Below are 26,623 nucleotides of genomic sequence, written 5' to 3' on the forward strand. Positions count from 1 at the left end.
TTTAAAAATCTGTGTTAACAATTAAATACCAAAAATGTTTACTCACGTCCATTTCAAGCTGGCTCAGATCTCTCTGCAGCGCTTCATCAGGCTCAGTTTTTAGCTCAGCAAGCTGTCTTCTGCGCACGTCTACGTTCTGCAAGAGGTCTTCAGCCTGAGCAAACTCCTGGCGGGCGGCCTCTGGCCTTAACTTGGAAGGTCTGGCGTTCCATTCGGTGACAAATGCTCTTTGCTCTTGCGCCCAGACTTTCATGTACTCTTGCTGGCGCGACCATTCCTCCAGTTCACCAACAGCGGAATTCAGTGAAGACAGTTTGTTCTGCACTTGATCAATCAGGTCCTCCATCTTGGCCCTAACCTCAAGTTCCCTGTCAGGAATTGGAGTCGGAGTCACGTCTTGAGGACTGCTTGGTCTGGAAATACAGGCAGCCGCTGCCTCGCAAGCCTGTACGGCGATTGCCAGTCGTGACTTTTCAGTTTGAAGTTTGTTGTGCAATGCCTGGAATAAAACGTATTCATAAATTCAGGCTGGCGGTATACTCGCGATTCTGAACTTTGATTACTATCTTCCCTAGTTTGTATACGATAAATAATTTATTTAATATATCGTTAACAATACCTATATGAGGGTACGCAATTAAATATTATTTATTTTATTTATTATACGCATCGTTCAGCTGAATATTTAAGCTAAATTAAACATAAAATAAAAAGGGTAAAAAGATTGTATTTCGACTCACCCTAACTCTCTCAACTTGATGCTGCGAGTCAGCCAAACTTGCTGCATGGGTGTCAACTTCACTGGCTATTTGTGGCTCCAAAACGTCTAAATTTTTCATAATGCTCTCAACCGTGTCTTCATACTCTTGGAACTTAGACAGCGATTCCAATAAACGATTCTGTGGAAAATGACAGGTATTAAACAAACTGTATTCACTTTAGGCATCATCTAAATAAGGAATTGTTTAATGACTCTCTAGAGCTGCATGATTGATGAGCATGGTTTTTGATTTGTGCTTCTTTCTTTACCTGCTCACCAAGTTGATTGAACTATAAGTTTGCATTCAAACAGTGGATCATTAAGAAAAGAGGTCATGCAGAAAAAATATAAAAAAGCAAACCTTGATTTGAATCGCGGTGTTGAGCAGCGAATTGTAGCTGTCCTGCACATTCTGCAGCTGCCTTTCAATTGCTGCTTGAAGACTGGGCACACTCACAACATAACGCTCAATTTGTGTGTAGCCCTTGGACTTAACATCGTCCAAAACGGTCTGATATCTCTGAATTTCAGAGAGCAAGCTCTATAAACATAACGCAAAAATTTGTTTTAATAGTATTTTTTTAATTTCTTGTAGAAATATTATAAAAACTTTTAAATAAAATATTTGCGTACTTCATGGTCATTGATTTGGTCCTGCGTTTGCGTGCGATTGGTGATGTAAAGCGAGTTGTGCGCCATCAGCTGGAAGGAAATCTGCAGTAGCCATTTTTCCGCATCCTGCAGCGACTGGTGGTACTGCGTGTAGTCCTGCATTTCGTCCTGCAGACTTGTCATCCTCGCATTACACTTAGTGAATAAGTGGTCATAACGAGACTGCACGTTCTTCATTTCGTCCAACAAGAGGTGGTTACCAGCCCAAGTGGACAACTCAGTGGCTTCGGTCAAAAGGTGGTCGAGCTCGGTGCGTCGCTTTTTCACCTCGTCTTGCAAGTGCTGAGATTGGAAGGTTAGTTAATGAAAATGAAATTATATATAATCGCTCACTCACCTTGTAACGCTCGATAAGTTTCTTCATTTCGCCAAGCTCAGCTTTGGTTTCTGGCACCTCTCGCAAAATTTCCTCCATCTCTCCAATCCAGACAATGAATCGTGATTTTGATTCGTTGAAGTCTTCCCAGCGATTTGTGGCAGACTATCGATTTTTTGTTTAAAATGTATAATTTGAACTATTTACTTAAAATAAAACCTTCTACTGACCTTCAGACTTGACATGACTTTGTTCAGGTCCATGCTGAGCTGTTCCCAGCTCTTTTGCAAATAACCCATGCTGTCTCTAAGAATCTCCTGTTGCTCCTCAGGAGTGTTGCTAATGGCTTTGGAGAAAATGACTTGCACGCCACTCATCATATGCTGGCCCTCAGTCATTCTGTTTGCAACCAACTAGACAAGCAAAAAGCGTTCAAAAACTATATCAATTCTTCGATCCTAGCATACCCTGATCGTTTCCAATTTGTCCTTTGTGGCTGCTTCGTCGCCAACGCCTTCGCAGGACTGAACTGTGCCTTGTGCGCGCTTCAGCCAAACGTCAAATTCTTCCTTGGCGTTCATGAATTCAGTGTGGTCCGACAAGTTCTTTTGAACCTTGGACACCAAACCCTGAAAAACAACACCATGCAAATTTTAAAAAATTGTACTGGCTCTTTCCTTTTCAATTTACCTGAAGCAACGTGACAATATTGGTGTAGGTTCCTTGAAGTTGCACAGTTTGATCCCTGATTCTTTCACAAGCGCTAAGCTCGACCAGAACCTCGCACCTGTCATTAACCTCCTCCATAAGCATCTTGTGCTGATTCGCCTCTTTCAATAGAGCCTGCTCAAAAGAATAAATAATTATCTTGTCTATAGAAATTCTTTTTTCATTAAAAAAAATAATTTAAAAATAATCATTACATGGCATTTTTGCAAATCTTCAGGTGTGACCTTCTCATCGTCAGTGTCAACGTGAATCCTTGTTTGGAAATCATCCAACCAGTTCTTCATCGAGTCATAACTCGTGTAGTAATCATCCCATGAGGTGATGCATTTGGTGATTACTTTTTGAGTGTCTTTGAACATGCCCTTTAGTGATTCGAGGTCTGATTTAAGGGCGGATATCTCTTGGTTGAGAATGTCCTGTCCTTCTTGTCCAGTGACACTACTCTTCAGGTCATTATACAAATCAACAGCTTTCTGCACCAATGCCTCGCCTAAAAATTTAAAATTTATCCAATATATCATTCTAAATGACATTTTTTTCTGGCATTACCTTCAGGCATTATTGCTGCTACGCCCTTCAAGACAGCATCTTTTTCCAAAATTTTCTCTTTCTCACCATGAGTATCGTTGCAGTGTTGGGTGTCGATTCGCTTTTTGCGCATCCAGTCAAACGCGTCATTGTAACTACGTCTGTACAAGTCGTGTTTGTTAACCATATCCTCGAGATCCTGTTCAAAATACAATAATAGTTTTCATTGATTTTAAGCATATGCCAGAGTAATTGCTAACAGAAATATTTTTCTTGATTTTCTCTTTGAGGTCCTCGAACTTGGACAAGCTGGCCTCAAACTCAGGCGTTGGCTGTTGGTTGTTCTCTTGTAACTTTGCTTTAGCGCGCTCAATCATTTCAGTATGCGCAGCTATGTCCTTATTAATGATGCGCACTTTCTCCAAAGCAGCTCTTTTTTCGCTGAAGTCTCCAGTTTGAACACTGCTCTCGATTTGCTGCATCTTTTGTTCCACTTCTTCAATCCAATCATTCAGCATTTTCAAGTCCTACAAATATTTTATTTAAGCTTCTTGTTTGCTACATTCAGAAAATTCTGAACCAAACCTTATTAGAGTCTTCAAGTTGAGAAATTTTGGCTGTCAACTTTGTTCTCAAATCTTGGACCGTTGCCATCAGCTTCTCAAACTCTACCTTGAGATTTTCAGTATCTTCCTGAATTTTGGCTGCACCTGTTTGCTCTGTGTTGAGGATCACTTTTTCTTTGAGCTCAATGGCGTATCTAATAAAGTAAATGTTATTGAATTTATAGCAATGCATTTAAAATATTTGAAAACTCACCTCAGTTTATTGTGTCCCTGTTCGAGAGACTGTCTAATTGCCTTTACCATTTGCAGTTTGTTATTGGCATCGGTGAGAGAGGTTGGACTCTCCTGGCACTCTTTCACCTTCTCCTTGGTGCGGTCGATCCAATCCTCCAGCTCTTGGTACAATGTGTAATGCTGCTGGTGCTCTTGATAATGAAGCTCTAGCCTCCTCATAACTTCTTTAGCCAATGAAAGGAGTGCGTTGTACTTTGTGGTCATCTGAGTCACCGCATTTGAAATTCGAGAGTCCGCACAAGTTTCGAGCAATTGCTGAGCCTTCATGTTCAGCCTGTCCAGCTCCTTCTGCCAGTCAAAAACTGTTTGCAGATGCATCTGGAATTGCTCCAAGATAGTTTTCTTTTCCTCTAGAGTGTTGAACAACTTGTTGAAACCCTGGACGTGGGTCTCAGTTTGACTCAGCCAGTCTGTGGCCTCCTGGTACTGGTCTTCATACTCTGTCCACTTGACGATACCCTCCTCCAACAAGAATTTAGTATGCGTCAACGAATCACTGAAAATAACGATAAATATTTTATTGTATTTTATGAGGGGTGACAGAATTCATTACAAACTTACACATAATTGTCAAATTCATCTTGCAGCAGAGCCACTTCTTCTTCAATAACCTCCTTGTCCTCTTTGTCTGCAACCTGGCACGCAACTTCACCCTGCTCTAGCGCCTTCTCCAGTTTCTTTTGACCCTCAGGTTGCTCACTCTGCAGCACCTTGAGCTGCGAAACCTTGCTGCTCAGCGAGTCCTTGTCTCCTGTGGGCTCAGAGCACTTGCTCAGTCTCTCCTTGGCTGCTCTTATCCACTGGACAAAATCGTTTCCTGCGTCAATAAAGGCCTGATGCTGCTCGACCGTCTCCTTCTGTTTGGCGTACAGCTCTTTGGCCTGTTTAGTTAGGGTTTCGTACTTGCTGGCGATCTCAGCAGCTGGCTGCTGTAGATCTGAGGCCTTAGAAGCCACGGACTGGATCATCGGCTCAAATGAGACGATGTCTTGAACGATGCTGTTGGTCTGGCGAAGTGTAGCTTTGCGCTCACCCATACTCAAGGTACTCATTCCAGATGTGGTGACTGTTTTTCTGGTCTTTGGAAGCTATTGAAATAATTGACCATAATTAAAATATTGATAATCATTAAAAATCAAACAGTTAAATTTACCCTCTGCTCGCAAACTTGTTGCAGTTTGGCTTCCCTTTCTGATATCCATTGCTGCAAATTAGTGTAGGACGAGTTGTAGTCTGCCCATTGCAGCAAGCTGGTTTCCAGGTTGACCTTGGTCGTGGACAGTTTCTTAACCAGTCGATCCCAGTCCGCTTGCAAGTCCCTCAGTTGGTTGTTGATGGCATCTCGGCCATCCGACCTTGTGTTTCTCAGCGTCTTCTCGCCCCAGCTAACGGTTGAATGAACCAAATTCTGGGCTGTTTCGCGTTGCTTCATCAGGTCCTGGACCTGATTCAGCCGCGACTGCAAAACTTCGCGACTGCTGCTCGATGCTCCTGAGCTGCTATCCCAGATCACTTGTTTTGCATTCTCGATCCAAGTGTGAGCTTTGGTGTAATTTTGCTCGTATTGATCGTGTTGTTCCAGGTTAGTCTCCACCTTTTTCATCACGTCCTTGGCCATGTTTACAAGAACCTTTTGACAAAGTAAAATGAGATCAGATTTATTCTTTGTTCCAACTCTCTCACCTGATATCTCGAATTCAGATGTTTCATTTGGCTCTGAATGTAGGTGTCAAGGTGCGATGCCATCAAAGAACCATACGCCTGATTGAAACGATCAATCTGCTCTTGACCTTTCTCAAGCTTTTGCAACAATTCCTGTAAATTACATATCGTCATTATGAATAGCCCCAATTTTAACTGCATCATTTTACGTACCATAACTTCATTGACCTGCTTCCGTTTCTCCTGAACATTGGACAGGAGGGCAGTCTTTTGAGCTTTAATATGGATTTCTATCTGCTGCAACCAGTCTGAAAGTCTTTCGTATTCTTCTTTGTAATCGCGCCACTGTCCAACAGTGCTTTCAAGCTGGTGCTTTTGTTGCCGTATATCTGTGAATAATTTTTTATAAATCCCCACCGACATAATAAAATATTTTTAAAATTTTACCTCTGAAAAGCGACTCAAAACCCTCTCGGAGAGCTCTAATTTCGTTTCTAATCTGATCCTGGCCCTGCTTAGATGTGCTAGCAATCGCCACCTCTCCAGTGTGAGTGAGATGCTCTACCAGAAGTTCACCCTGAGCCTGCTTGTTCAGCAGCGACTTTGATGCAAAATGAAAATTAATAGCGAATTTAATTATTTTTTATGATTAAAACTACATACTTCCAAGGGTGCTACGGCATTTTCAATTGCAAGCTTGTCACTGAGTGACTGTTGTTTGATGCATGGCACCTTTTCACGAGCTCTGCTCAACCAGCCGATAAGGTCATCGTGTGCCTCTTTGTACAAGCGGTGGTCACGGTATTGGTCCTCTCGTTCCGCAAGCAGTTTCTTGAATCAAACATTTTGTTACTCTTCTTTTCTACGCTTTTGATAATAGATCTAATTTTACCTTCACTTTTTCAGCAAAACCGTCAAATCTCTGAAGAGTTGCTTGCGCCTTGGAAGCCGCTTGGCTTTGTTGGCCGCTGGCGAGCATTTCTTGAGCCTTTGCCCTGTGGCCGTCAACTTCAATTTTCTCACAACGCACCTTCTCTTCCAGCGTCTAATAATTTAAAATTGAGTGATCCATGTTTTAGCAGCTCGGTTATAATTACTCTGAGTCTTTCAAGTTGTGCTCGTTTTTCGGACATCGTGGTCTGGAACGCAGACAGCTCTTTGTAGGAAGTCTCGATCGGATCAAGAACCTTATCCAGCTGCGAAATTTGCTCTAAAAATCCAGACCAGCGGTGGATTGAGTCATCAAGTTGATTCTGTTAAAAACGAAATTTAGTTTCATCCCTCTCCTGTTGCTTTGATGATTGGAATACCTTAATGTCAATCATTCTGGAGGCAATACTGCTCCATTCCTCCTGAAGTTTCGTCACAGCATGGTTGATTTGCGCATGGCCACTAGTGGCAGTATTTGCCAACACGATTTGTGCCAGTTCGACAGTGCTCTGTACTTTAGCAAAGCCTTGATCCTTGCAAAGAATTAGTCCCTGCAGACAAAATTGAATTAACAATTTATTTTTGTCAACTGTCACACTTTTTACCTGGATGATTTCAAGCTTGCTCTCAAGATCCTTCTGGGACTTTGTGCTGGAGTCAGAGCAATAGTCGAGTTTTCTTTTAATCTCTTCCAGCCACTTGAGGCACTCGCTGTTGTTGCTGTCAAAGTTTTGATGACTGGTCACGTAGCCATGCCAGCGGCTGGTCAAATCCTTTGCTTTGTGTGACACTTGCTGATACTTCAGTCCTAGTTCTGAAATTTGTGAGCTTCTCGCGCTGAGAGATCCTTTGTAAAGTTGCTGTGCACGCTCGGTCACAGCATCCATTTCCAGCTCTTTTGCGCGAACCTCTCCTTGCAAACACTAAAAATATTAATTTAAAGTTAGCTGCATGGATATTAGATTTTTTATTTATACCTTCAGAGCTTCCAATTGGTCAATTTTTTCTTGCAAGGTAGCCTTCAAGTCAACTGAGTGAAGCTTTGAGTCGGTAAGCCTGATCCAGGCCAAGCATTCGTCTTTCATTTTTTCATATTCATTCCACTGGCCTAATTTTGCTTCCAAAGACTCAATTGTAGATCTAAACATGCACGTTTGAAAAATAACTTTCACAAATTTTAATTTATTTTATACTTTGCAGTGCTAAGGAGTCCTTCCCACTCTTGCTGAGAGGCTAAGATCTGCGAGCGAATGTTGACCTGCCCACTCTCAACTGTGCTAGGCACAACTTTTTCACCGAGAGCAGCAATGGAATGAATCCTGTACTCCTCCTCGGGCAAGGAAGAAAGCAAATTCTGTAAAATCCTCATTAATTTATCTTGGCTGAATTAATCCCCTCAAAATCCTAACCTTGAGACGTTCGATATTGCTGTGAAGAGAAATCCTTTCGAGATCGCTATCACCCCACAACATAATAGTGCTGTTCGTGGCCTCAAGCCACTCTTGTGTTTCCATCACGGCCTTGCTGTACTGCTGGTGGTCACTCACAATCGCCTCATAGGATTCCACGTATGACTGGAAAGTAATTTAATTGGTTGAGTTTTTAGAAAAGTATGCAACGCGCACAACACAAACGTCGAGCAGGTTGCCTACTTTCAAAATGTTTGTGTGTCTCATTTTTCATTGTAAAATTGTCACGTAAAATTATACCTGAGCCCTTTTGTAAAGGACGTCATATTGGCGTACAAGTTGGTTGAGCAGCTGATCAATTTTGGCACTTCTTTCAGGCAGTCCTTCGGCCCTATCCTTTAAAAGTCCAAAGTCTTGCTGATGGTTAATCACGTCATTGTGAGCCAGTCTGTATGATTGCAGTTGAGCCCTTTTTTCGTCAAGGGTGGTCCACAAAACAATTTCTTCCGGCAACTGCGGCTCAACATCCTTGAGCCACTTTTTCATGTGATCACTCAGTTCCTCAAAGTTGGTCCACCTTGAGAGTTTCTCCTGCAGCTTCTTTTCAGTGCTCGAAACTTCATCAAAGAGGGTTTCGAGCGCTTGTTGCAGCTCCTCAAGCTGCAGCCTGATGCTTTCTCTGCCCTCCACCGCAGTGAAGGGGTAGAGCTTTTCACCAAGCTCAACCGTGGTGTTGATTAGCTGCATGGAAGCACCCTGCTCACCCAGTAGTTCCCTGAGGCTTGTCAGTTGCTTTTCTACGTCGCTCTTCGTGCTCAAGCTCTTAGCATCGGTGCTCCTGTAATACTTGTTTTGGGCGTTGGCCAGCCAGGTGGAGGCCTGCTTGTATTTTTCCAGGTAAGCCTGATGGTCATTTGCAGCCTGTTCGCACTTTTTCAATATTTCCTAAAATATATAAGATGAGTAAATTTGTTCGCATTTAATTTATTTATTATTTTTACTTTAGCTGTTGATTGGATTCCTTGGAATCGGGATGTGATTTGTTGAATGTTAACCGATATCCTGGACTCCCCGGTGACGTGAGCTAGCTCTGTGGCATCGTCACTCATTTTGTCAAACTCGAGTTCATTTTGTTTCAGTGTGAGAAGCATGGTCTATAAAAATGGATTTGGAATGAGATTGTGGTTAAAATTTGTATAGGCACACGTAAGAAAGAAAAGTGAGTGCAAATGAAGAGCCTGCATGTGAAGTTTGTACAGCATTATGTCCCGAAAATTGCGCTGCATCTGGCGTGAGGTGCAAAAAATGTATGTGGTGTGCACGAAAAAGAGAAGACAAAAGGATGAGAAGGCTTTTTAATGCTACCTACTCAAAATATTAGCAATTATTCCGCAATAAGTGATTAAAAAAGTGCACATCATGAGCGTTTCGCCTTCTTACTTGTTGTAGGTGCTCTGCCAAAACAACTGTCTCCTTCATGTCCCTGTACTTGCTATTGCTGACCTTAACTAGTTCCTACAAAATTTTGAAAAAAAACTCGCTCTCAATTTTACGTAACAAATTTCCATTTAGTTTTTATAAAAACGGCCGCACCTAAAAATTTGATAACAAATCGCAAATATATTCTTGCCTTATATTTCTCTAGTTGCTCCTCCTTCTCCTCGAGAGTAGATTTGTGCGCGTAGTTTTTGAGCGCTGCTTCTGTCTCGCTGAGCCATGCCAAAAGACGTTCAAATGAGAGCTCGTACTCAGACCACTGCTGAATTCTCTCTTCCAAGCCATGCTTCATGTCGCTCAGAGATGTCACGAATTTATCGAACTCAAACCTGATATTACAAATAAGATTATTGGTCCAGTAGAGTAAAATTTTCATATTACTTCAAAGTGGATAAATCTCGCTCCATCGCCTCTTTGGCCCTCGGAGGCAATTTCGACTGGTTCCTCTCAATGTGCTCAGCAAGAAGCTTCAAAGTGGTTGTGCCTTCAGTTAGGGAATTCTCCAAGTCGACAACCTTGGCCAGGCGGGACTGCAAAGCGGACTTGTTGCCGCTGTAGTCGGAAAGGGCTGACGAACGCTCCCATAGTTGTTTTTGATAATCCTGGTGCGACTTTTGCAAATCGTGGAAGACTGTAAAGGCATCAAGTGACTCCTCAAGAGCGGCAATGTTCATTAAAAAGTTGTTGACCAACTTTTCGTATCTTTCATTGATCTGTTGGCCAGCCTTCAACGCTTCACTATCTCCAAAATTAGAAATAGACAATGCCTTGGCTTTGTCGCACACCGTCTCAATGATTCTCTTGTGGGTTAATACATCTTGCAAAACTGCTTTTTGCTTGAGCAGCTTTGATCGCAGCTCCTGAGTAGACGTAGACCATGCGTTTGGCTCGCTTTGCAAGGACTTTTCCATGTTGTCCAGCCAGGCGAGAGTCTGTTGGAGCATTTCGTTGTAGCTGCTCCACTGCATGGTGTCAGCCTCGTGCTTTTTCTGTTGGTCTGCGATCTGTTCTTCCAGCTTGTCCCATCTCTCGCGGAGAGCTCGCAAGTCCTGTCTGATTTTCTCACGACCGTGGGACGCGGTGTCTGCGAATAGTCGCTCTCCCAAAGCGGTCAAAGTCGACAGTCTGTGATTGGCATTGTCCCTTTCTAGAGACAGTTGCTGCAGCAACGTGGCCTTCTCATTGATATTGCTTCTGCTCTTGATGTTGTCGTATTTTCCTTCCAAATCTTTCAACCACGAGTCAACACCAGCGTATTTCTCATCGTAAGAGTTGTGCTCGTCCACCAAGGTTTGCCAGTTGTTAATCACTTCCTTGCTGAGAACATGCAACAACTGATAACGATTGCTGATTTGTGAAATTAGAGGTTTCAGCCTCTCGACACCACTCGAGTGCAGCAGAGAATGCGAAGCATCCGTGAACTCGTCAATTTCCTTTTCTTTAGTGAGGATGGTCTCTCTGACTTCTTTGATGTGATTAAGCACGTCCTCTTTTTTGCTTGCAGACTCCTGAAGAGGCTGCTCGCGGAAAATTGACTCGGTGTGCCTAAACCATTTGGTGTGCTCGTCGAGTTTCACTTCAAATTCGTGCCACTGCTTCAAGGCACTCTTTAGTTTAGTCTCAATTGTGTCTGAAAGAACCAGGTAGTAAAATTTAGGGAATAGTTTGTTACAAAAAATGTAATAAATATAATATTATAATATTTGCACCTAAAACATGACTGAAATGAGATCAACAAAATACTGCCCAAGTTAAAGTAAAGCCTTACAGAAAATTTGGGATAAATTATTTTTACCTTTACTTGAAATATACTGCTATCTCACAATTAGGAAAAAGCTTAAAATTTCCCAGGAGGTATTGCCGTTTAAATTTTTGGGAAAATCGAATCAAAAGTTTGTTTACTAATCAAGCGGCAAGCACTGTCACCCTATTTTGTAAAATCACGATTTTTTCACAAGGGAATTTTTTGCATCCCAATTCGCGCGCCATTGGATATGTCGCGACGAGAGGGGTCGAAATCAAGCGGAAAAAGCGTTATTTTTTTCGAAAAATTCAGCAAAATCTGAAAACTATTAACTGTTCCTTGGTCCTAACTACATTATTGCATACTAGAGATAAACTATTGCCAAATTTCACAGACAATAAACTCAATTAACTATATACTTGCTATAGTCAATAATGCAAAATTGCCTTAATTTTTAGCCTGTAAAGCTCTACTTTTTTCAAAACGTATACTATTCATTGTATGAATTTGACAATGATAATAATGGAACTCACCTAATGAACTAATGTGTTCTCGTAGCATTGCCTCAAGATCGACAATTTCCTTCTCCAGCACCTCAACCCCTTTTGAGGCTGTATTTGCGCACACGTCATTGCACATGTCTCTCAACTCGGACAAATACCGCTGGCCCACATCTTCATTTTGCCTCAGTGACTGTAGGAGTGAATCATGAAATAGTTGAAAATTAAATTATTCGATGATAAATACCTTAACAGACGAAAGTCTTCTTGCAATATCTGACTTTTCTCCACTGACATTGTCACACTCGGCTTGCTTTTCAATCTCTGCAGAAATCCAATCATGGACAACCTTGCAATGTGAGTTGTAACTGTTGTGCTCCTGAATGCACTTTTCCAGCTTGTCGTGCAAATTTTGTGATTTCATCACAATGTTTTTAAACAACTGTTTGATAGAATCCAAGTAGCCATTTAGAGAAGTATCTTGTGTTTGGTCCACCAGATGCTGGGCTGTATTGCACACAGACTCAACCAGCAATTGGTGAGACATGATTTCCTGGTGCATAATTTTGTGATTTTGCAACTGGGCCCGTTTCTCTTGTAGGGAAGCTTTAAGTTCAGTGTGCTGCTGCATTGCCTTCTCTATGTCTCTCAGCCACTTTGTCAGTTGCTCTTGAGCCATCGAGAACTCAACGTATTGCAGTAAACACTGCTCTAATTTGTTAGATGATGCCTGAAGGTCTTCACAGAAACTATCCCAAAGAGTCCTCAACGTTCTAAAGTCAAGCCAAGAATAAGTGTTATTTTCCTTGCTTAACAAATGAATATATATTAAACTCACTTGAGCTGTTGCCTTATAACTTCACGTCCATCAGGAGAAGTGTGCGCGTACAGTTTCTCTCCTAATTCAATCAAAGACTCGTATTTCCCGCTTTCTTGATTTTTTACTTCAACAAGATCTCTGATTTTCCTTTGCCGGTCCTATAATTTTGGTAAGAAAATTAATTTAAAAAAATACTTTCTGTGTGACTTTTACTTACTTGTAATATTTTTAGATCGCCAACTACAACGCTCAAAGTCTTAAGCTGCTCCTCAACCATGGCGATCCAATCCAGGAATCGAGCTTCTTGGTCATTGAATGATCTGTGTTCCTGCACGAAGCCTTCGTATCTTCCAACAGCCTCTTTGACTGTGTTTTTCAATCCTTGGTACCTCGTCACAAGCTGGGATACTTTCACAGTTAATTCAGTCTCGCCTTCAATTCCAGAGCTTTCCTCAGCCAAATCGGTAAACTGATCAGCCTTGGCCCACACTTCTTCTTCGATCGCTTTTAACTTGTCAAGTTGAATTTGCTTTGCTTCCAGTGAGTTCTTCAAGCTCTGGTCTCGCACCTGTGTTTCTTTCTGTTTGACCCACATCAAGAGAGCATCGACGGTGGTCTCAAACTGGGACCATTTGCTGCACAACTGATTCAGCTCTGCTTGGATTTGCAGACAGTGCTGCAGGAAGTTTTCCCAAGCATTTTTGTGTTCTTCAAATTCATTGTGCAACGCTGGGTGTCCTGAAATTTCAGTTTGGTGCAGGACAACCTGCAGTTGATCGTGGCAGATTCCAAGAAGCCTGTCTCCTTCGGGTTTGTGTTGGATGAGACTCTCGACGACCAGGAGTTTTGCATCTGCTCCTTCTTTCTCAATCGCAGTTTCGGTAACAACAGTAGCCTCAGCCTTGCAAGATGTGAGCCAATCTTGGATCTTTTCAAAGTTCTGCTGTAGCAACTCGTGGTCATCCACGTATTTTTCAGCAGTGACGATTTTCTTGTTGATCCTGTCGGCAAGTATTTTGTAATCGGCAAGGATTTCATCAAACTTGTCCCGAGCCTCGCTGTCAGATAGAGCCTCAATTTTAGCTGCCATTTGTGAGAAAATGTTGCTGTGCGTGTCAATGTCTTGGGCAGTGGACTTAAAAACGTGGCTCAGCGCTTTCTTCTCTTGTAAAGTTGCTCTCAGTTCCACGTTATCATCGCCAACTTTGCGCTTCATTTCATCAATCCAGTGCGTTACTTGATTGTAGCTGTCGTCGAACGACGATCTTTGGATCATTATTGCTTCCATTCGTTTTGCAATGGCGTTGGCATCGTCAATCAAAGCTTCTGAAGTGTCTCTCAGCCCTCTCAACTCAGTTCTGATGGATTCCCTGTTATCTGGAGTGATTCCAGAGAAGAGAACGTCGCCCTTTTGCACGGCGCTGTTGAGCAAAATTTGACCGGCTTCCTTGCCATCCAAGAACGACTTCAAGTCCTTCAATTTTGACTGGTAAGTTAAAATAGTCTTTGGCCCAACGGCAGGCAGAGCATTGAACGAATCAAGCTTTTTCTTGGAGTCGTCAATCCAGCTCTTGACTTCTTGAACTGCAGTATTGTAAGCGGACTTGTTGTTCGCAATATCTTGCAAGCGATCAATGTGCCCATCGATGAATTTCACGACAGCTTCATAACGGCTGGCCAGGTGACCTACATGCTGACCAATGCGCGATTCTGGCTGCTTTTCCATTATTTCCTTACCACAGTCGTTTAATTTGTCAATGTTTGTTTTGAAATTAACAATCTCTGTCTTGAATTGTTGATTGTTTGCAATGCTCTCTTGTAGGTCTGGCAAATTGACTTGATTTACACTTTCCGCTCTTACTCGGCCTTCAACGTCTCTCAGCCATCCTGTCACAATTTCAGACATTTGCTCGTATTGAGTCCAGAGCTCTATGTTGTGTTGAAGAACGCCATTGATTTCATTGTAGCTATTTTTGGCGTTGGTGAACTCCCTGACTATCTTCGACTTGTCGTTTTCAAACTCAGCAACTTTGTCGGCTGACAAAACGTCTCTCAACATGCCAAAGGAGTTCTCCAATTCGCTCTTCTTACTTTCGCACTCTGCGATGGCACCCTCCACGTCTTTCAATGTTGAAAGCTTTACCTCCAAATTATATTTGTCGCTGCTCGCTTCTGGTGTGCACCATTGGAGTTTCTCTTTGATCATGCCGACAGCGCGTTGCAGAGTGCCGAATTTTTCAATGTTGAATTTAGACAGGAACGTTGAAAGTGTGCCGTCAATTTTGTCGGCTTGGCACTTCACTGTCTCAAAACGCTTTTGCAAAGCATTCAAATCCTTCGCTGCTGAGGAGTCCGCAAAAGCTCCATAGCTTTTGGTGATTTCGCCAATTTTGTCCTTCACCGACTTGACTTTGCTGTCAATGTTTTCTAAATCGCCTTTCAACATCTTGCATTTCTGCAATCTTTCTAGAACCTTGGAATTATCTCCTGACAGGTCATCACAAGACAAAAGTGATTCTCTCAACTTCTCCAGTTCATCGCTCACGCTCTTGGAGTCGAGCTTTAACTCTTTTTCCTTTTCTCCAATAGTAGAAGTCAGGGCTTCCAGATTATCCGCTATGTTCTTAACGTGGGCAAATTCCTCCTCAAGAAGCGTGTTCAGCGTCTCCAGCGTGGGGATGGGCTTCCCACCGGCGTGCTTCATTAGCTGACCGGTTTTGGTAGCGATGCTCGTTTTAATGTTGTAGTTGTTCGCGAGTTCATCTTTGTATTTATTCAACTGCTGAACGCCGAGCTCAATGTTTGAAGGATTTTGCACTGCATTTGTGAGCCCCTCACACGTTTCTCTGAGCCAGTCTTGGACAGAGCCCTTGGACTCCTCAATGTGCTTCCAAATCATGGCCTGAGCAGCAAGATTTTGAGTTATTTTATTTATCTTGTCTGTTGTCTGGTGCACGCCCTGAAGAGCCTCAGCATATGCGGTCTTAATAATGCTGGTATTCAGACCGAGAGGAGCACCCTCTTGGACCAGAAACTTCCCTTTAGTGTCCATGATGTCCAAGGAAGCCTTTGCCCTAGCCAAGTGGTCAAGGGCATTCCTGATTTTGTCTTGAGCGATTGACAGCTGCGTTGAGTCTACGGCCGCATCTGAAACTTCGGCAATTGTATTTTTTCCAAGTTGAATGGCAGCCACTGCTTTGTTATTGCACTCATCAAACTGCAACCACGTTTGTTGAATATCAACATATTTGTTCATATAGTCATTCAACATGTGGTTGGTTTTCTCCCAGTTAGAGTCAATGGAAGTCAAAATATTTTGGACAGTCAGCAGGTTGGAATGATCCTCCTGCATGATTTTCTTTCCCAAGTTGGCCAAAGCGTCCTTTTCTGGTCGCGTCTCGAAAAGATCCTGCTGGATGCGTGTCAGCGTGTTCAACGCTGTTTCCAGTTTCTCTGTAGAGGGGATATCTGCAACTGTGTCTTGAATTTCGCTCTGGAGGCGCAGAATTATTTGGTACAACGACTGCTGCATATTCTGCAGCTGTGCCCAGTGACTCAATATTTCTTGCTGCTCTTCTTTCTTCGCGTCAATTTGATTGTAAACCTCTGAGCAAGAAACATTAACCTCGTCAACAAGCTGCTTTGCTTTGATTGGCTTTCCAGATGAGACTTCGGTGATTGTCAAGTTGAAGTGAGAGTTGTCAATTCCAGCAGCGTATTTTTCTTTTGGAGGGAGACCACTCTTAATATTCGCAAGTTCACTGTACAATTTTTCCAAGTCATCTGGTTTGGTCTTTTGAGCTATCTGGAACTTGGTGTGATTGATATGTTCCATACACTCCTTGTACCAGTTGATCAACTCTGACCACTTCTCCAAAGCGGTCTTTTTGTCTTGCATATTTTTCTCAGCAGCCTAAAGAGCATTAAAATCGTGAACTCAGTCTTTTATTTAGAAGTTTATTTAATTACCTGGAAACTTGCTGATATTTGTGTGAATTGCTCGTTCAATTTCTTGGTTTCCCTAGGACTCACGTTGCTTGAGATTTTCTTAAGTTCCTCTTGCATTGTGCCTATTAGAGGCTGCTTTTCAGCAAATTCTTGCAAGAGCGAATGTACGCTCAGCAGAGTAGAGTGAACCTTATCAGTAGGAATTTTTTCGATATTCTGAGTCTCAGGCGTCTGCTTCTCCAGCCAGACGTTGAAGGCTGACAGTGAGTTGTCAAACTCTTGTCTGGGAAAGCAAAAATTTAAATAGTCAACTTGAATTGATCATGAAAATATTACCTTGTCAATATCGTGTCACTGATTGAGTTTGTAGTGTCTCTAAGATGAGCACCAAGTGCTGCATATCGGGACTTCAGATCGCCGAGCGTGTTCTTCAAGGCGGCGGTGCCATCGAGAGACAGATTCTGGCAAATTTTGTCAGCACTCTGCGTGAGTGCACTCAGTACAAACTGTTTCTCTGACAGCTCATTAGCAAACGCCTAAAGAGAATTCAATTTTAAATTCATCTTAGACAAATGAAATTATTTTACTTTCAGCCTGCTCTGATCATCTTCGAGATTTTCATTCTGCCTGTCTCCGTGCTCTTTAATGGCAGCAATTTCTCTTTCCTTGCTGTTGATCCACTCGTCCAGATTTTGGGCAAGCGCGTTGAATTCCTGCCAGGTGGTGACGAGTTTTTGTAGTTTGGCGTGACGCTGACCAACCTGGTCGTGGAGGGCTGTCCACCTTGACCGGATTGCGTCAACCTCATCTGAGGCATTTGTATGGCATGTGATTGTCTGACTTTTGGCCAAAATAGACTGTAGTTGGCCGAGTTTCTTCTCACATTCGGCCTCAAACTCCTTTAACAATAATAAATTAGCATTTTTCTTCTATTTAAAGGTTCAATAATTGCCTTAGCAGCCTGTAGCAACTGTATTGCTTCTGGAAGAGATTCAGGCTTAACACTTGACACAGCGACGTTCATTTCTGCCTGCTCCAGCCATGGTTTGATTTGCATTAATCCACTCTGGTACTCGTTCCACAAAACTAGATCCTGGTTCACCGTGCCGAGCTGGTTTTCAAACATTTGTTTGAGCTGATTCAGCTCTTTTTCCAAGTCTTGCACCTCTCCGCGCAAATTAGCTGCTTCGTCTTTGTCGCAGTCACCTAATTAACCCAGATTAAATTATAAAATCAATTAACATGAACTTTTAATTTTTCGCTCGTTTCTCAAAGTATTTTATATGTTTTTGTTTCAGGTATGCGTTAACTCTATGCTTATAAAACCCCTGTGGTTTCGTGGCTATGCAACCTGCTCGACCAACATGCTGAGCTTATTGCATAAGTAATAAGATACATTATTTATTTTTTCCAATATTTTGCTAGTTTTGTATTTTCTTAATATTGACCACGCTAAACTGTTGACACCAAATTATTATTAAAATCATACCCTTAAGCAGTTTGTTGACTTCGTCGGACAAGTTTTGCAACAGGTTGATATTTTCCGCAAACTGTGCCTGCAGCCGTGCCGCTCTGTTTTTCTTTTCCTCAGGATGGCAATCGGGGGCGGCAATGTGCTGCAGGTACGTGGGTGCGTGCTCTGTCCAGCTTTTAAGCTCCCGCACTTGACTTTTACACCAATTCCAGCGCTCCTGGAACTGCTCCAGGTAGATAGCTTGCTCCTGAGCAGACTCCAAGACAAAGTGCAATCTTTTCTCAATATCAGTGACCTTCAAAAAAGCAAATTAAATCAGTTAGCGCAGCACAACTTAAAATATTTATGCCGACCTCTTTCTGCAAGACTGGTTTCTTCTCTGGTGCAGTCACCTTGCAAAGAGCTGCACAAATGTCCCTCAACTTTCTCAGCATGTCCTCAGTAGCCTCGCGAAGGGCAATTCCGATTTCCTGCTTGGCATGCAGGTCGGCCACAATCTTGTTTGGATCAATTCCTCCACTGAGCCGGCCAAGCTCCTTTTCTGCCTGCTCAATCAACCTGAGAATTTCATCCTTCTGCTCTTGGTAAGTGTTCCAGATCTTCTGGGTATTTCTTAGGGTCTTGAGTTTGTCGGTGGTCTGCGAGTAGGTGTCCTCCCAACCAGAATTTAGGTTGTTCACCTCATCCTTGATGAAGCCAGGTGCGTTTGTGTCTTTGGCCAAATCCTTGCCCCTGTGCATCATGCTCATAATGTTTGCCCGCTGGTCATCCAGCTGCTTTATTGCGCCTTCTTGTTTTTTAATCAATGCTGCTGCATTGTCAAGACTCTCTGGGAAGTTTGAGGCAGATGACGAGTCCTTCACTTTCTTTAGCAAATTGCACACCTGAATTGAAATCAAAATTATCTCTATATTTTTTATAGCAACACAAATGAAGTTACCTCTCGAACTTCTCTTCTATAGTTGTAGCATCTTGAGTAAACATCGGTTTTGACAATGGTGAGTTCAATGTTTGGCACGAGCCCCTTGTAGCGGGCAACCAGCGCTTCTAGAGAATTGTGCTCTCGCTGGCTGTTTGCATCATCACAATTGGAAGTCAGTTGCTCCAGAGTCTGCACAAGCCACTTGACTTCTTCGCGCTTAGCGTCCACCCCATGACAGATTTCCTGGAAGTGACGCCTTTCATTTTCAAACTCCTCCAAAGAGCTGACCTCTCGATTGATGCTATCAATGCTCCTGTCCACTGTGTCCATCCACTTTGAAATCTCGTTGAACCTGAATTTATCATAATTTTAATTTGATTTTATAAATAACTCTCATTAATTTTACTTTGAATGATATTTCTGCCATTGGGCTGGAATCTCTTGAAGTTGCTGCCGGAATGCTTCAATTTTGTCGCTCATGACTTGCCAGTCATTCTGAGCAGTCAAGAAATTATCAAACAAATCACCCTCGTTTGGCTGCCACGACGAGTAGCTAGTGCATATCTTGCGCAATGATTCTAAACCCTGCTTTGCTTTGCCTTCCACGTCTTGCCTTATGAAGAAGTCCTACGCCAAAATTAGAAGCATACAAAATCATTTCAATTATTTTAATTTGAGATTTTTACATTGTGTCTGTTGATAATATTTCCAATGTCGTCATGTATGTTAAGGGAGTGTTGCTCGTTTCCGAGCTCAATTTCCACGTCCTTCAAGAACGTCTGGAAGGCACTTTCGTCCAGTCGGAATTCCAGTCTCATCAAGTGCAATGGCGCGTTTGATAATATATCCTGAAAATTTCAATGTTAATATTTAGTTGATGTGGCTGCTATATATTCCCCTACCTTCCACTTCTGCTTCAAATCTTCCACGTGTCTCTCAGTGGCGGCTTTTTCTGTAGGTGGCTGACAGTTTTTCAAATCACGCGCTGCGTTATCCAAATCTTGCAGCCACTTTTCATTGACTTTTTCAAAGAAGCGCTGGAGTTAAACATTCTTAAATATGCAGTTGTTAAAGGTAAAAAAATTATACCTTGTGTGCCTCAACGGTTTGTCTGTTATCCAGCAATTTGTCACCCATTAATTGATCAGCCTGCTGAAGCCAATTTGAAACCAGCGCTTCAGATTCAGCAAACTTTTCGTGGCAGCGGATTAGTTCATTCAGTCGCTGAAAGTGTTCAAATTTAAAACTTTTCCATGGTAACTAAAATTTTATTAGAATACCTGCTCCCACGTCTGCGACAGTTGAACAACGTCAGCAAATCTCTGATTTAGCTGGCTCATTTTGGCTTTGAATGCGCTGGTGTCAATTCCTTCAGTGTTGTGCAGCGATTTTATGATGCTCTGGTGCACCTTGTTTTTGCTCTCCAACATGGATTTGTAATAGAATGTGCGCAGGAAGAAGGCCTTGTGCTTCTCCAACTGCTCCTGGAAGAACTCGCGATCGCCGATTGGGCTGAAGCTGTTCAGTAGTGATTCTGCCTCGTCCAGCCACTGGGAAATTTCCGCCTGGCCGCTCTCCAGTGACTCATACTGCACCAGAATTTGGTGGAACAGGTGCAATTGTGTGGGAATCAAGGCTCGGACTCGAACAAGAGATTCTGTAATAAGAAATTTACGCCAGTTTGTAATATCCCTATGCTATTTCAGCATATTATAAAATAAATTTTCGCAATTAATAATAGAATGGATAGGTAATTAAATTGATAAGAAGGGAATAATTAGATACCAAACTCAATACTTGTGCAATGATTAATGAGCAAACGTGGTGACCAGATGTCGATAAAATAACACAACAATGTAGCCGGAAGAAGATAATTTCTTTTGTAAATGTGAAACCGTGGTACAAGGCCAAAACGACAGTTTCTCGGAAGCATCCCTTAAGAAAGGTCTATTGTATTAAGATCAGCAGGGTTTATTTTATCCATACACATTGTTCCATCATAAAAAAGGACATTGTCCACATGTAAATTGCAAGGAACCCAAATTCGACACGTACATCTGGTTGTTTGTAGAAGCAACAATAACAGCAATGTAGATTTATGACCATGTGAGGGAGTGTGACCCGTGTGACAGGACGCTGGGCTTGTGGTAGAGAGTAGGACACATAATTAGCGAGTCTACCAATGAGTGCATCGAGAAGAAGGACAAGATTCACTATTGGCTATTTCTTTCACCAACCAAATTTAAGATGTTTTCGGACGTGAGGAGAGCAGCTCTTCGTCCGAGGAAGGCAACAGCAGTCTTTTGAGACACCCCTGACTAAGAAGTCAAATCCTTGTCTTCTCAGTCAGTCCAAGTGAAGTGAAAGTGCTAACAGAGGCCACGGACTTAGCAAATAGGCCCGATCAGCACCTGTGGTTACTGAGTTCTGGATACAGGTTTTCAAGTGGGTTTTCCTGTGTCTGCGTCAAATCCAAATGGACAGAACTACTTTTCCTGCTCCCACACAGGAAAGGTGTAAGACAGCCACGATCTTCAACTAAATAGCCACAAGGACACTGTAAGAACATTTCTGCAACAGCAGAAGACAGCGCTTGCAAGGCCAGCACTAGAAGCAGGCAGCAAGAGCACAGCCAACTCATCTGTGAGTGACAAACAAACTTATCACACGTAAAAAGGTCATCAAAAACTGTGAGTACACAACCAAGCCGCGAAGAAGTGCCTAAAGGACACAAAGTGAAAGACACACGAAGTTTAAATGCGCGAATTCGGAAAAGAACATTAATTTGTAAAATCATATGCACAAGTATTGAGATTCTTGATTGATCAATATACGTATTGAAACCGATCCATTCAGCTTTTATTTACTGCATGATCCTGTTTAATCATCTAAATCTGCTTTAATTAATTCTTCAATTATTAGTCGGTAATTGTCTTGATTAGTCAAGGAAACCAGAGGAATTGCTAATTAAACATTAATTTCACCTGAGAGTCTAGCAATCAACAGGAATCTTCACCTTAAAATTTCTACAGGTATTTTATTAATCACCGTAAGATTCACCTTGCTAAAAGAGACATTACAAGTTTTTTAAAAAAATCGATCATAAATGGCTGGATTTTTAATTGCAAGCCCCTTGGGACTGTGCTTATCAAAAATTAAATTTATTATTTTAAATATTCCTTGCCTTTTTCCTTTTTGAGCGTAATCATTATGCGATCGACTTCCTCTCGTGACAGCTCGGAAATCAATTCTTGGAACTTCTTGCTGACTGCCTTGAACAAATCCTCTGTGCCTTCCATCTCGCGTTGCAGCTCCTGCAGTTTCTCGCCGTACGCTTTAATGTTTTGGGTTGATCCTAGTTGCGAGGAGGCGAGGACAGACTCGGCATTCCTAAGCCAGGCCTGCAGTTTGTTCACACCAGCCTGGTATTCTTTGCGATTGCGGAGGATGTCTCCAGCATGCATGTACTGTTTTACCGTCTATTTTTTACAAATATGAAATTATTGGGTGAAATTTTTTAATTATAAAAACTCACCGGGAACAGCTCTTCCCATCTGGTAGAAAGGCTGTTGAATTTTTCTCTCAGATCATATGCGATGGGGTCATCGCAGGTCGCAATTAGAAATTGAACAGCATCTGAAAGAGACTGGTACTTGTCTTTCCATACGCTCAGTTCCTGTTGATAGGCACAGGGAGTTAGATCATTTGGAAAAATACAGGTGAGACACACTTACTTGGAAATATTCCATTTTCTCAACCTCAGAAAGGTGCAGCACATTGTAGGCTTCAGTCAGCCAATTTTCAAACTCATAGTAGCCAGAGTTCCACTTGCGCCAGTAGTTAATGACCTCTTCCAGCATGCTCTGGACACAGCGGAGCTCCATTGATACGTTCTTCCATCTCTCTCCGGTGTCGCGCATGAAACGATCAATGTTGTTTTTCTCTTTTTGGTCTGCAATAATTTATAAACCACGTTTAACACAGCTGCGACCTAATTTTTTATTAACTTACCAACTTTTCCTTCAGTAATGTATTCCTCAACGACCTGTTGCATATCTTGGTAGGCCTTGTTAAACTCTTGGAATATTCTATTCCTTGAGACAAAATTCTTGTACTGATCCAGCAGCACTTGCACTTTTTCCTCGTGACCGTACTTGACAGTCCAAGATCTCAGTTTGTTCTCAGTCAGATGCAGGAACGCAATCAAACAACACTGCAAAGTTTTAAATTAATTAGCTTGGTGAATTTAAAACTTAAATGTCGAATTCTAACCTTGTGCTCAAGGAATTTGAGTCTAACTCGGCGTTCAGCGGCCAGCGGGCCGACTGCTTCAAGTCTGGTTGCGATGTCGTCCAGTTGAGCGCTAGGAACACCTTGCAAGGTGAGCGGACTCCTTAGGGCCTCCTCAAACTTGCTCTGCACGGCAGGCAGCTCAGCAAAGTAGGCTTTGTGCTCCTCCAATTTGCGGCTGATAATAGTGGCCGTTTCCTCATTCATCAGTTGCGGGATATCGTCGTGGAAAATCATCTCCTCCGCTCCACCTAGCCATTTTCCAACTTCACCGAGTGCACCTGGCAGCTTGCTGTCCAAAAACCATTGCCAGTAGCGAATCTTCGGATCAAGAGATTGTTATTAAAAATTAAAATCACATAATGATTGATTTTATCTTACCTGCGATTCGAGTTTGACCCACAGTCGCTCTATTTCTCTCCATGATTCGAGGGTGATCGCGACCATACTTTGGGTGTCAACAAGCTTCTTCAGCTTGTCGAACACAACTTGCTTCATTTTAAAGTTATCTTTGAAAGCGACAAAATCCTGAAAAAAGAAACAGTGACATTTCCATAATTTGTCAGTTTTCTACAACGTACATTATAATCGGTGGACAGTGTTTTGGTTTGCACGTGGTGCTCCAAATACTGCGTCTTCTGCATGAGCCACTCAACGAGCTGGCCATACTCTTCTTGAATCTCTGACAGTGTACTCGCTCCAGCCTGATAATTTGCAAATAAAAAATAATATTTCGCCTGTGAAATTTTCCTTACGGTCGGCGCCGGATATTTGTGCAAGAACTGCGCGACATAAGTCATGATGGACTTCTCGTCAGGACGGTCGACGTCCACATCCTCAGGGTCAAGGAGTCGTGCGATGCCGAGTTCATTTTCGGCCACATGGAAGGCCGTTTCAAGACGGTCCTTGTTGCTGGCTCTGTGCAGGGAGGCAAGATCCAACAGGTTAGCCTTGATGGCCTCGATGATTCCCAGGAAAGCGTTGCCGTCTCTCCAACTCGGTCCAAAGTCTTTGACGACAACGTTGAAAGAGCTGCAACAAAGACAGTTGTTACGCATGCACATTTATATGTACTTCATTTGCATGACAATGGGTGACACAATTTATCAATGAAACACAAAAGCTTTTGGATTCCAGCCAATTCTGCGGCCGAACCCTTTAAGTGTCCGATATTTAAGTCTTTAGCTGTCTTTTTAGTGTTGGTAACAAGTTTTTTATACTCACGGTGGGATCGCGTTTTGCACCCAACTGAGCATCGCCTTCTTGGCGCCAGCATTCCTCTTGTCAGGAGTCTTTCTGTGTCCGAAGGTCTCAGGGCTGGAGGCATCACCCCTGAGACTTTCGAGACTGCCAGCATAGCTGTGTCCAAGAGACTCCAAGACTCGCGTGTTTTCTTCAATCTAATTAAATTAATTGATTTAACGATACAAATTTTGTAGAAAAAAGCGTATTACTTGGAAGTAGAGAATGATAGTCCAGATGAGACCAAGAACAACGGGAGGGCGTCCATCAACCAGATCAGTCGCGTTGATATTGACTAATTTTATCTGTGCAAATTAATTTTACATATAGGTTAGGCCATTTTAAAATTCAACGTACTCACCTTCTTGTTAGTTAAAAATGTTAAGGCAGTATTGGCGTTGCTGAGGAAATGAGGCCTCTTCAAGTTCCGGCCTTTTTCCACCGGCTACAAAAATTTATTTTTTATCTCTGAAAGTAAGATTTCAAAAATTTTGCTAACCAGTCTCTCCCCAGAGAGAACTTCCAGCAGAGCAAGCAATCTCGTTCCGTCTTTCAAGTCTTCAATTAAATCATCAACTCGCAAAGGCGGTATTCTCTGTGAAATCATATTTTTTAATTCATTCATTCATTCAATATGTTAATACCACGGCGTAACTCTCATTGGTATTTTGTATTTAAAAATTGAAAAAAAATCAGGGAATGAAGGGAAAGTTTATTGTTGAATAGTTTTTTAATTGTAAAATTTTTAGCGGCGAAACTGACATAAAAGAAACTGGCAATTGTTTGTTTTCGATAAGATAATATGCCTTACAGATCACTCCTTCAATAAAGAATATTAATTGCAAGATTAACCCTCCGTCATAGATGTGATATATATTTTGAGACTATACAATGCATATTTTTCATTTTATTATGGAGCACTCATCTTTTATTCAAGCATACATATGCATAGTATCTCTTAAGTTACACTATTTATCTTTTTTATTGCTTGAAGTGGCAATCGTTTTAATAACTGTAAATTAAAGCATGTTTGCCGAGCGTTGGGTGCGAACTCAAGCAGCTGGCAATTCGTTTATTGCATGATCAATATTTACCTTAGAGAGATAAGAGTTGATCCAGTTGACGAATGTCTTCTTCTGAACGCGCTCTTGCTCATCTGTAATCACACAAACATGAAATTTAAGGCTTGTTTATTTTTATTTGCACGGTGGACTAAAGTGATAGCGGCGCGCTTCTACATCTCCAAAGGTATTTACAGAAGTAAGCCCAATTATATTTCACGATTCGTTGGTATTTAGCAAAACAAAGCCGGGCGTTATCCGTACTTTTTATCGCATTCTGATGCGATTGACTGAATCTTTATAAATAGCCACTAACATGTTCTTGTGTAGTCCTGCTGCGTTTTCCATGTTTAGTCAGAACAACAAATCTCGTTTTGCACTTGTATGGAGTTGATTATTCAAACACGACTCTGCCGAATTCGCTCCTGACGCACGTTGAATGGAATTTAATTGCTTACTTTTTGGCACGGCTGCTTGTTTTGGCTGTGCTTTGCACTTGCATCATATAAACTGTGGTAAAATTTAATGATTTGAATTAATTGCCGTCTAATACCGACGGTGATCTCATGTACGCTGTAAACATGCTCTTTGCTAAATAAAAAAAGTCGGTGTTTCTCAGAATCTCGCCAAAATTATAGATCGCATAACTCAAACTGATAATAATGCGTGACATGAAATATTTATGATTATTTTTGCGTGAATTGTTGCTTACAATTAGCAACAATTTTTTTCTTGGAACTATAATTTGTTAGCACGTGCTTAAAATATGCAACGATATCCTTATAACAAGGCAACTCATAGATAGTTTTGGTTAAAACCTATAGTATACATTACAATTTGCTGCGTATCTTTTTAAATGTATTATCATCATAAATGGATACTTAATCAAACAAAATTTAGACCAAAGCTATTATGAATAATTTATTTTCAACCTCTCTACAGCACATCCTGTGGGCTGAGATCATTTCGCCCTAATAACCAGCTAACCGCCGAGCGGATAACATGGTGCCCGAGTGGCCGCAGAGGAGCTTTGGCCCAATGTGGCCCTCTTTTCGCATCCCCGCACCAAGTTCTTTGATTGAAAAGCCAGATATTTTTCCCTAAAGCCGTTAGAAAGGTGTGAAAATCAGCAAGTGGCGAGTCGCCGCCGGTGCGCCTCCCAGCCCGTTGAGCTATTTGAGCATTTCGAGTCGCTTAATTAACCACATTTTGCCATCCGTGACATTGGGCAGCCAGTATTAGATCCCCGAACTGCTCAA

General features: G+C 42.1%; 1 protein-coding gene across 4 annotated transcripts in view; it reads right to left on the bottom strand.

Moving 5' to 3' along the window:
- Msp300 (Muscle-specific protein 300 kDa) overlaps positions 1-26,623 on the bottom strand; it is a 59,423-nt gene that overhangs the window by 8,541 nt on the left and 24,259 nt on the right. For 2 of the 4 annotated variants that reach the window (XM_065475994.1, XM_065475984.1), the window contains 60 exons: positions 25,398-25,459; positions 24,803-24,898; positions 24,665-24,748; positions 24,516-24,608; positions 24,286-24,461; positions 23,817-24,093; positions 23,643-23,765; positions 23,443-23,589; positions 23,044-23,382; positions 22,783-22,984; positions 22,506-22,723; positions 22,307-22,447; positions 21,956-22,250; positions 20,052-20,428; positions 19,861-19,995; positions 19,674-19,808; positions 19,458-19,619; positions 19,178-19,398; positions 18,790-19,123; positions 18,203-18,733; positions 17,865-18,144; positions 17,328-17,581; positions 16,963-17,274; positions 16,712-16,911; positions 16,397-16,658; positions 12,645-16,340; positions 12,446-12,585; positions 11,855-12,380; positions 11,641-11,800; positions 9,745-10,993; positions 9,497-9,692; positions 9,307-9,381; positions 8,868-9,020; positions 8,167-8,811; positions 7,867-8,031; positions 7,651-7,811; positions 7,435-7,597; positions 7,063-7,380; positions 6,838-7,008; positions 6,625-6,780; positions 6,420-6,572; positions 6,191-6,358; positions 5,975-6,128; positions 5,741-5,916; positions 5,549-5,680; positions 5,019-5,495; positions 4,427-4,953; positions 3,825-4,361; positions 3,591-3,765; positions 3,266-3,532; positions 3,027-3,204; positions 2,672-2,967; positions 2,439-2,591; positions 2,216-2,377; positions 1,979-2,161; positions 1,770-1,913; positions 1,394-1,714; positions 1,122-1,301; positions 741-899; positions 47-499 (listed from right to left, as the gene is read on the bottom strand). In XM_065475994.1, the coding sequence (XP_065332066.1) occupies positions 47-499; positions 741-899; positions 1,122-1,301; positions 1,394-1,714; positions 1,770-1,913; positions 1,979-2,161; positions 2,216-2,377; positions 2,439-2,591; positions 2,672-2,967; positions 3,027-3,204; positions 3,266-3,532; positions 3,591-3,765; positions 3,825-4,361; positions 4,427-4,953; positions 5,019-5,495; positions 5,549-5,680; positions 5,741-5,916; positions 5,975-6,128; positions 6,191-6,358; positions 6,420-6,572; positions 6,625-6,780; positions 6,838-7,008; positions 7,063-7,380; positions 7,435-7,597; positions 7,651-7,811; positions 7,867-8,031; positions 8,167-8,811; positions 8,868-9,020; positions 9,307-9,381; positions 9,497-9,692; positions 9,745-10,993; positions 11,641-11,800; positions 11,855-12,380; positions 12,446-12,585; positions 12,645-16,340; positions 16,397-16,658; positions 16,712-16,911; positions 16,963-17,274; positions 17,328-17,581; positions 17,865-18,144; positions 18,203-18,733; positions 18,790-19,123; positions 19,178-19,398; positions 19,458-19,619; positions 19,674-19,808; positions 19,861-19,995; positions 20,052-20,428; positions 21,956-22,250; positions 22,307-22,447; positions 22,506-22,723; positions 22,783-22,984; positions 23,044-23,382; positions 23,443-23,589; positions 23,643-23,765; positions 23,817-24,093; positions 24,286-24,461; positions 24,516-24,608; positions 24,665-24,748; positions 24,803-24,898; positions 25,398-25,459 (18,425 nt within the window). The remainder of the gene's footprint in view (positions 1-46; positions 500-740; positions 900-1,121; positions 1,302-1,393; positions 1,715-1,769; positions 1,914-1,978; positions 2,162-2,215; positions 2,378-2,438; positions 2,592-2,671; positions 2,968-3,026; positions 3,205-3,265; positions 3,533-3,590; positions 3,766-3,824; positions 4,362-4,426; positions 4,954-5,018; positions 5,496-5,548; positions 5,681-5,740; positions 5,917-5,974; positions 6,129-6,190; positions 6,359-6,419; positions 6,573-6,624; positions 6,781-6,837; positions 7,009-7,062; positions 7,381-7,434; positions 7,598-7,650; positions 7,812-7,866; positions 8,032-8,166; positions 8,812-8,867; positions 9,021-9,306; positions 9,382-9,496; positions 9,693-9,744; positions 10,994-11,640; positions 11,801-11,854; positions 12,381-12,445; positions 12,586-12,644; positions 16,341-16,396; positions 16,659-16,711; positions 16,912-16,962; positions 17,275-17,327; positions 17,582-17,864; positions 18,145-18,202; positions 18,734-18,789; positions 19,124-19,177; positions 19,399-19,457; positions 19,620-19,673; positions 19,809-19,860; positions 19,996-20,051; positions 20,429-21,955; positions 22,251-22,306; positions 22,448-22,505; positions 22,724-22,782; positions 22,985-23,043; positions 23,383-23,442; positions 23,590-23,642; positions 23,766-23,816; positions 24,094-24,285; positions 24,462-24,515; positions 24,609-24,664; positions 24,749-24,802; positions 24,899-25,397; positions 25,460-26,623) is intronic. The other 2 variants (XM_065475968.1, XM_065475976.1) reach the window with 1 other exon arrangement.

Source organism: Cloeon dipterum, chromosome 1, assembly GCF_949628265.1.
Source record: "Cloeon dipterum chromosome 1, ieCloDipt1.1, whole genome shotgun sequence".
In the NCBI taxonomy this organism is placed as follows: domain Eukaryota; kingdom Metazoa; phylum Arthropoda; class Insecta; order Ephemeroptera; family Baetidae; genus Cloeon; species Cloeon dipterum.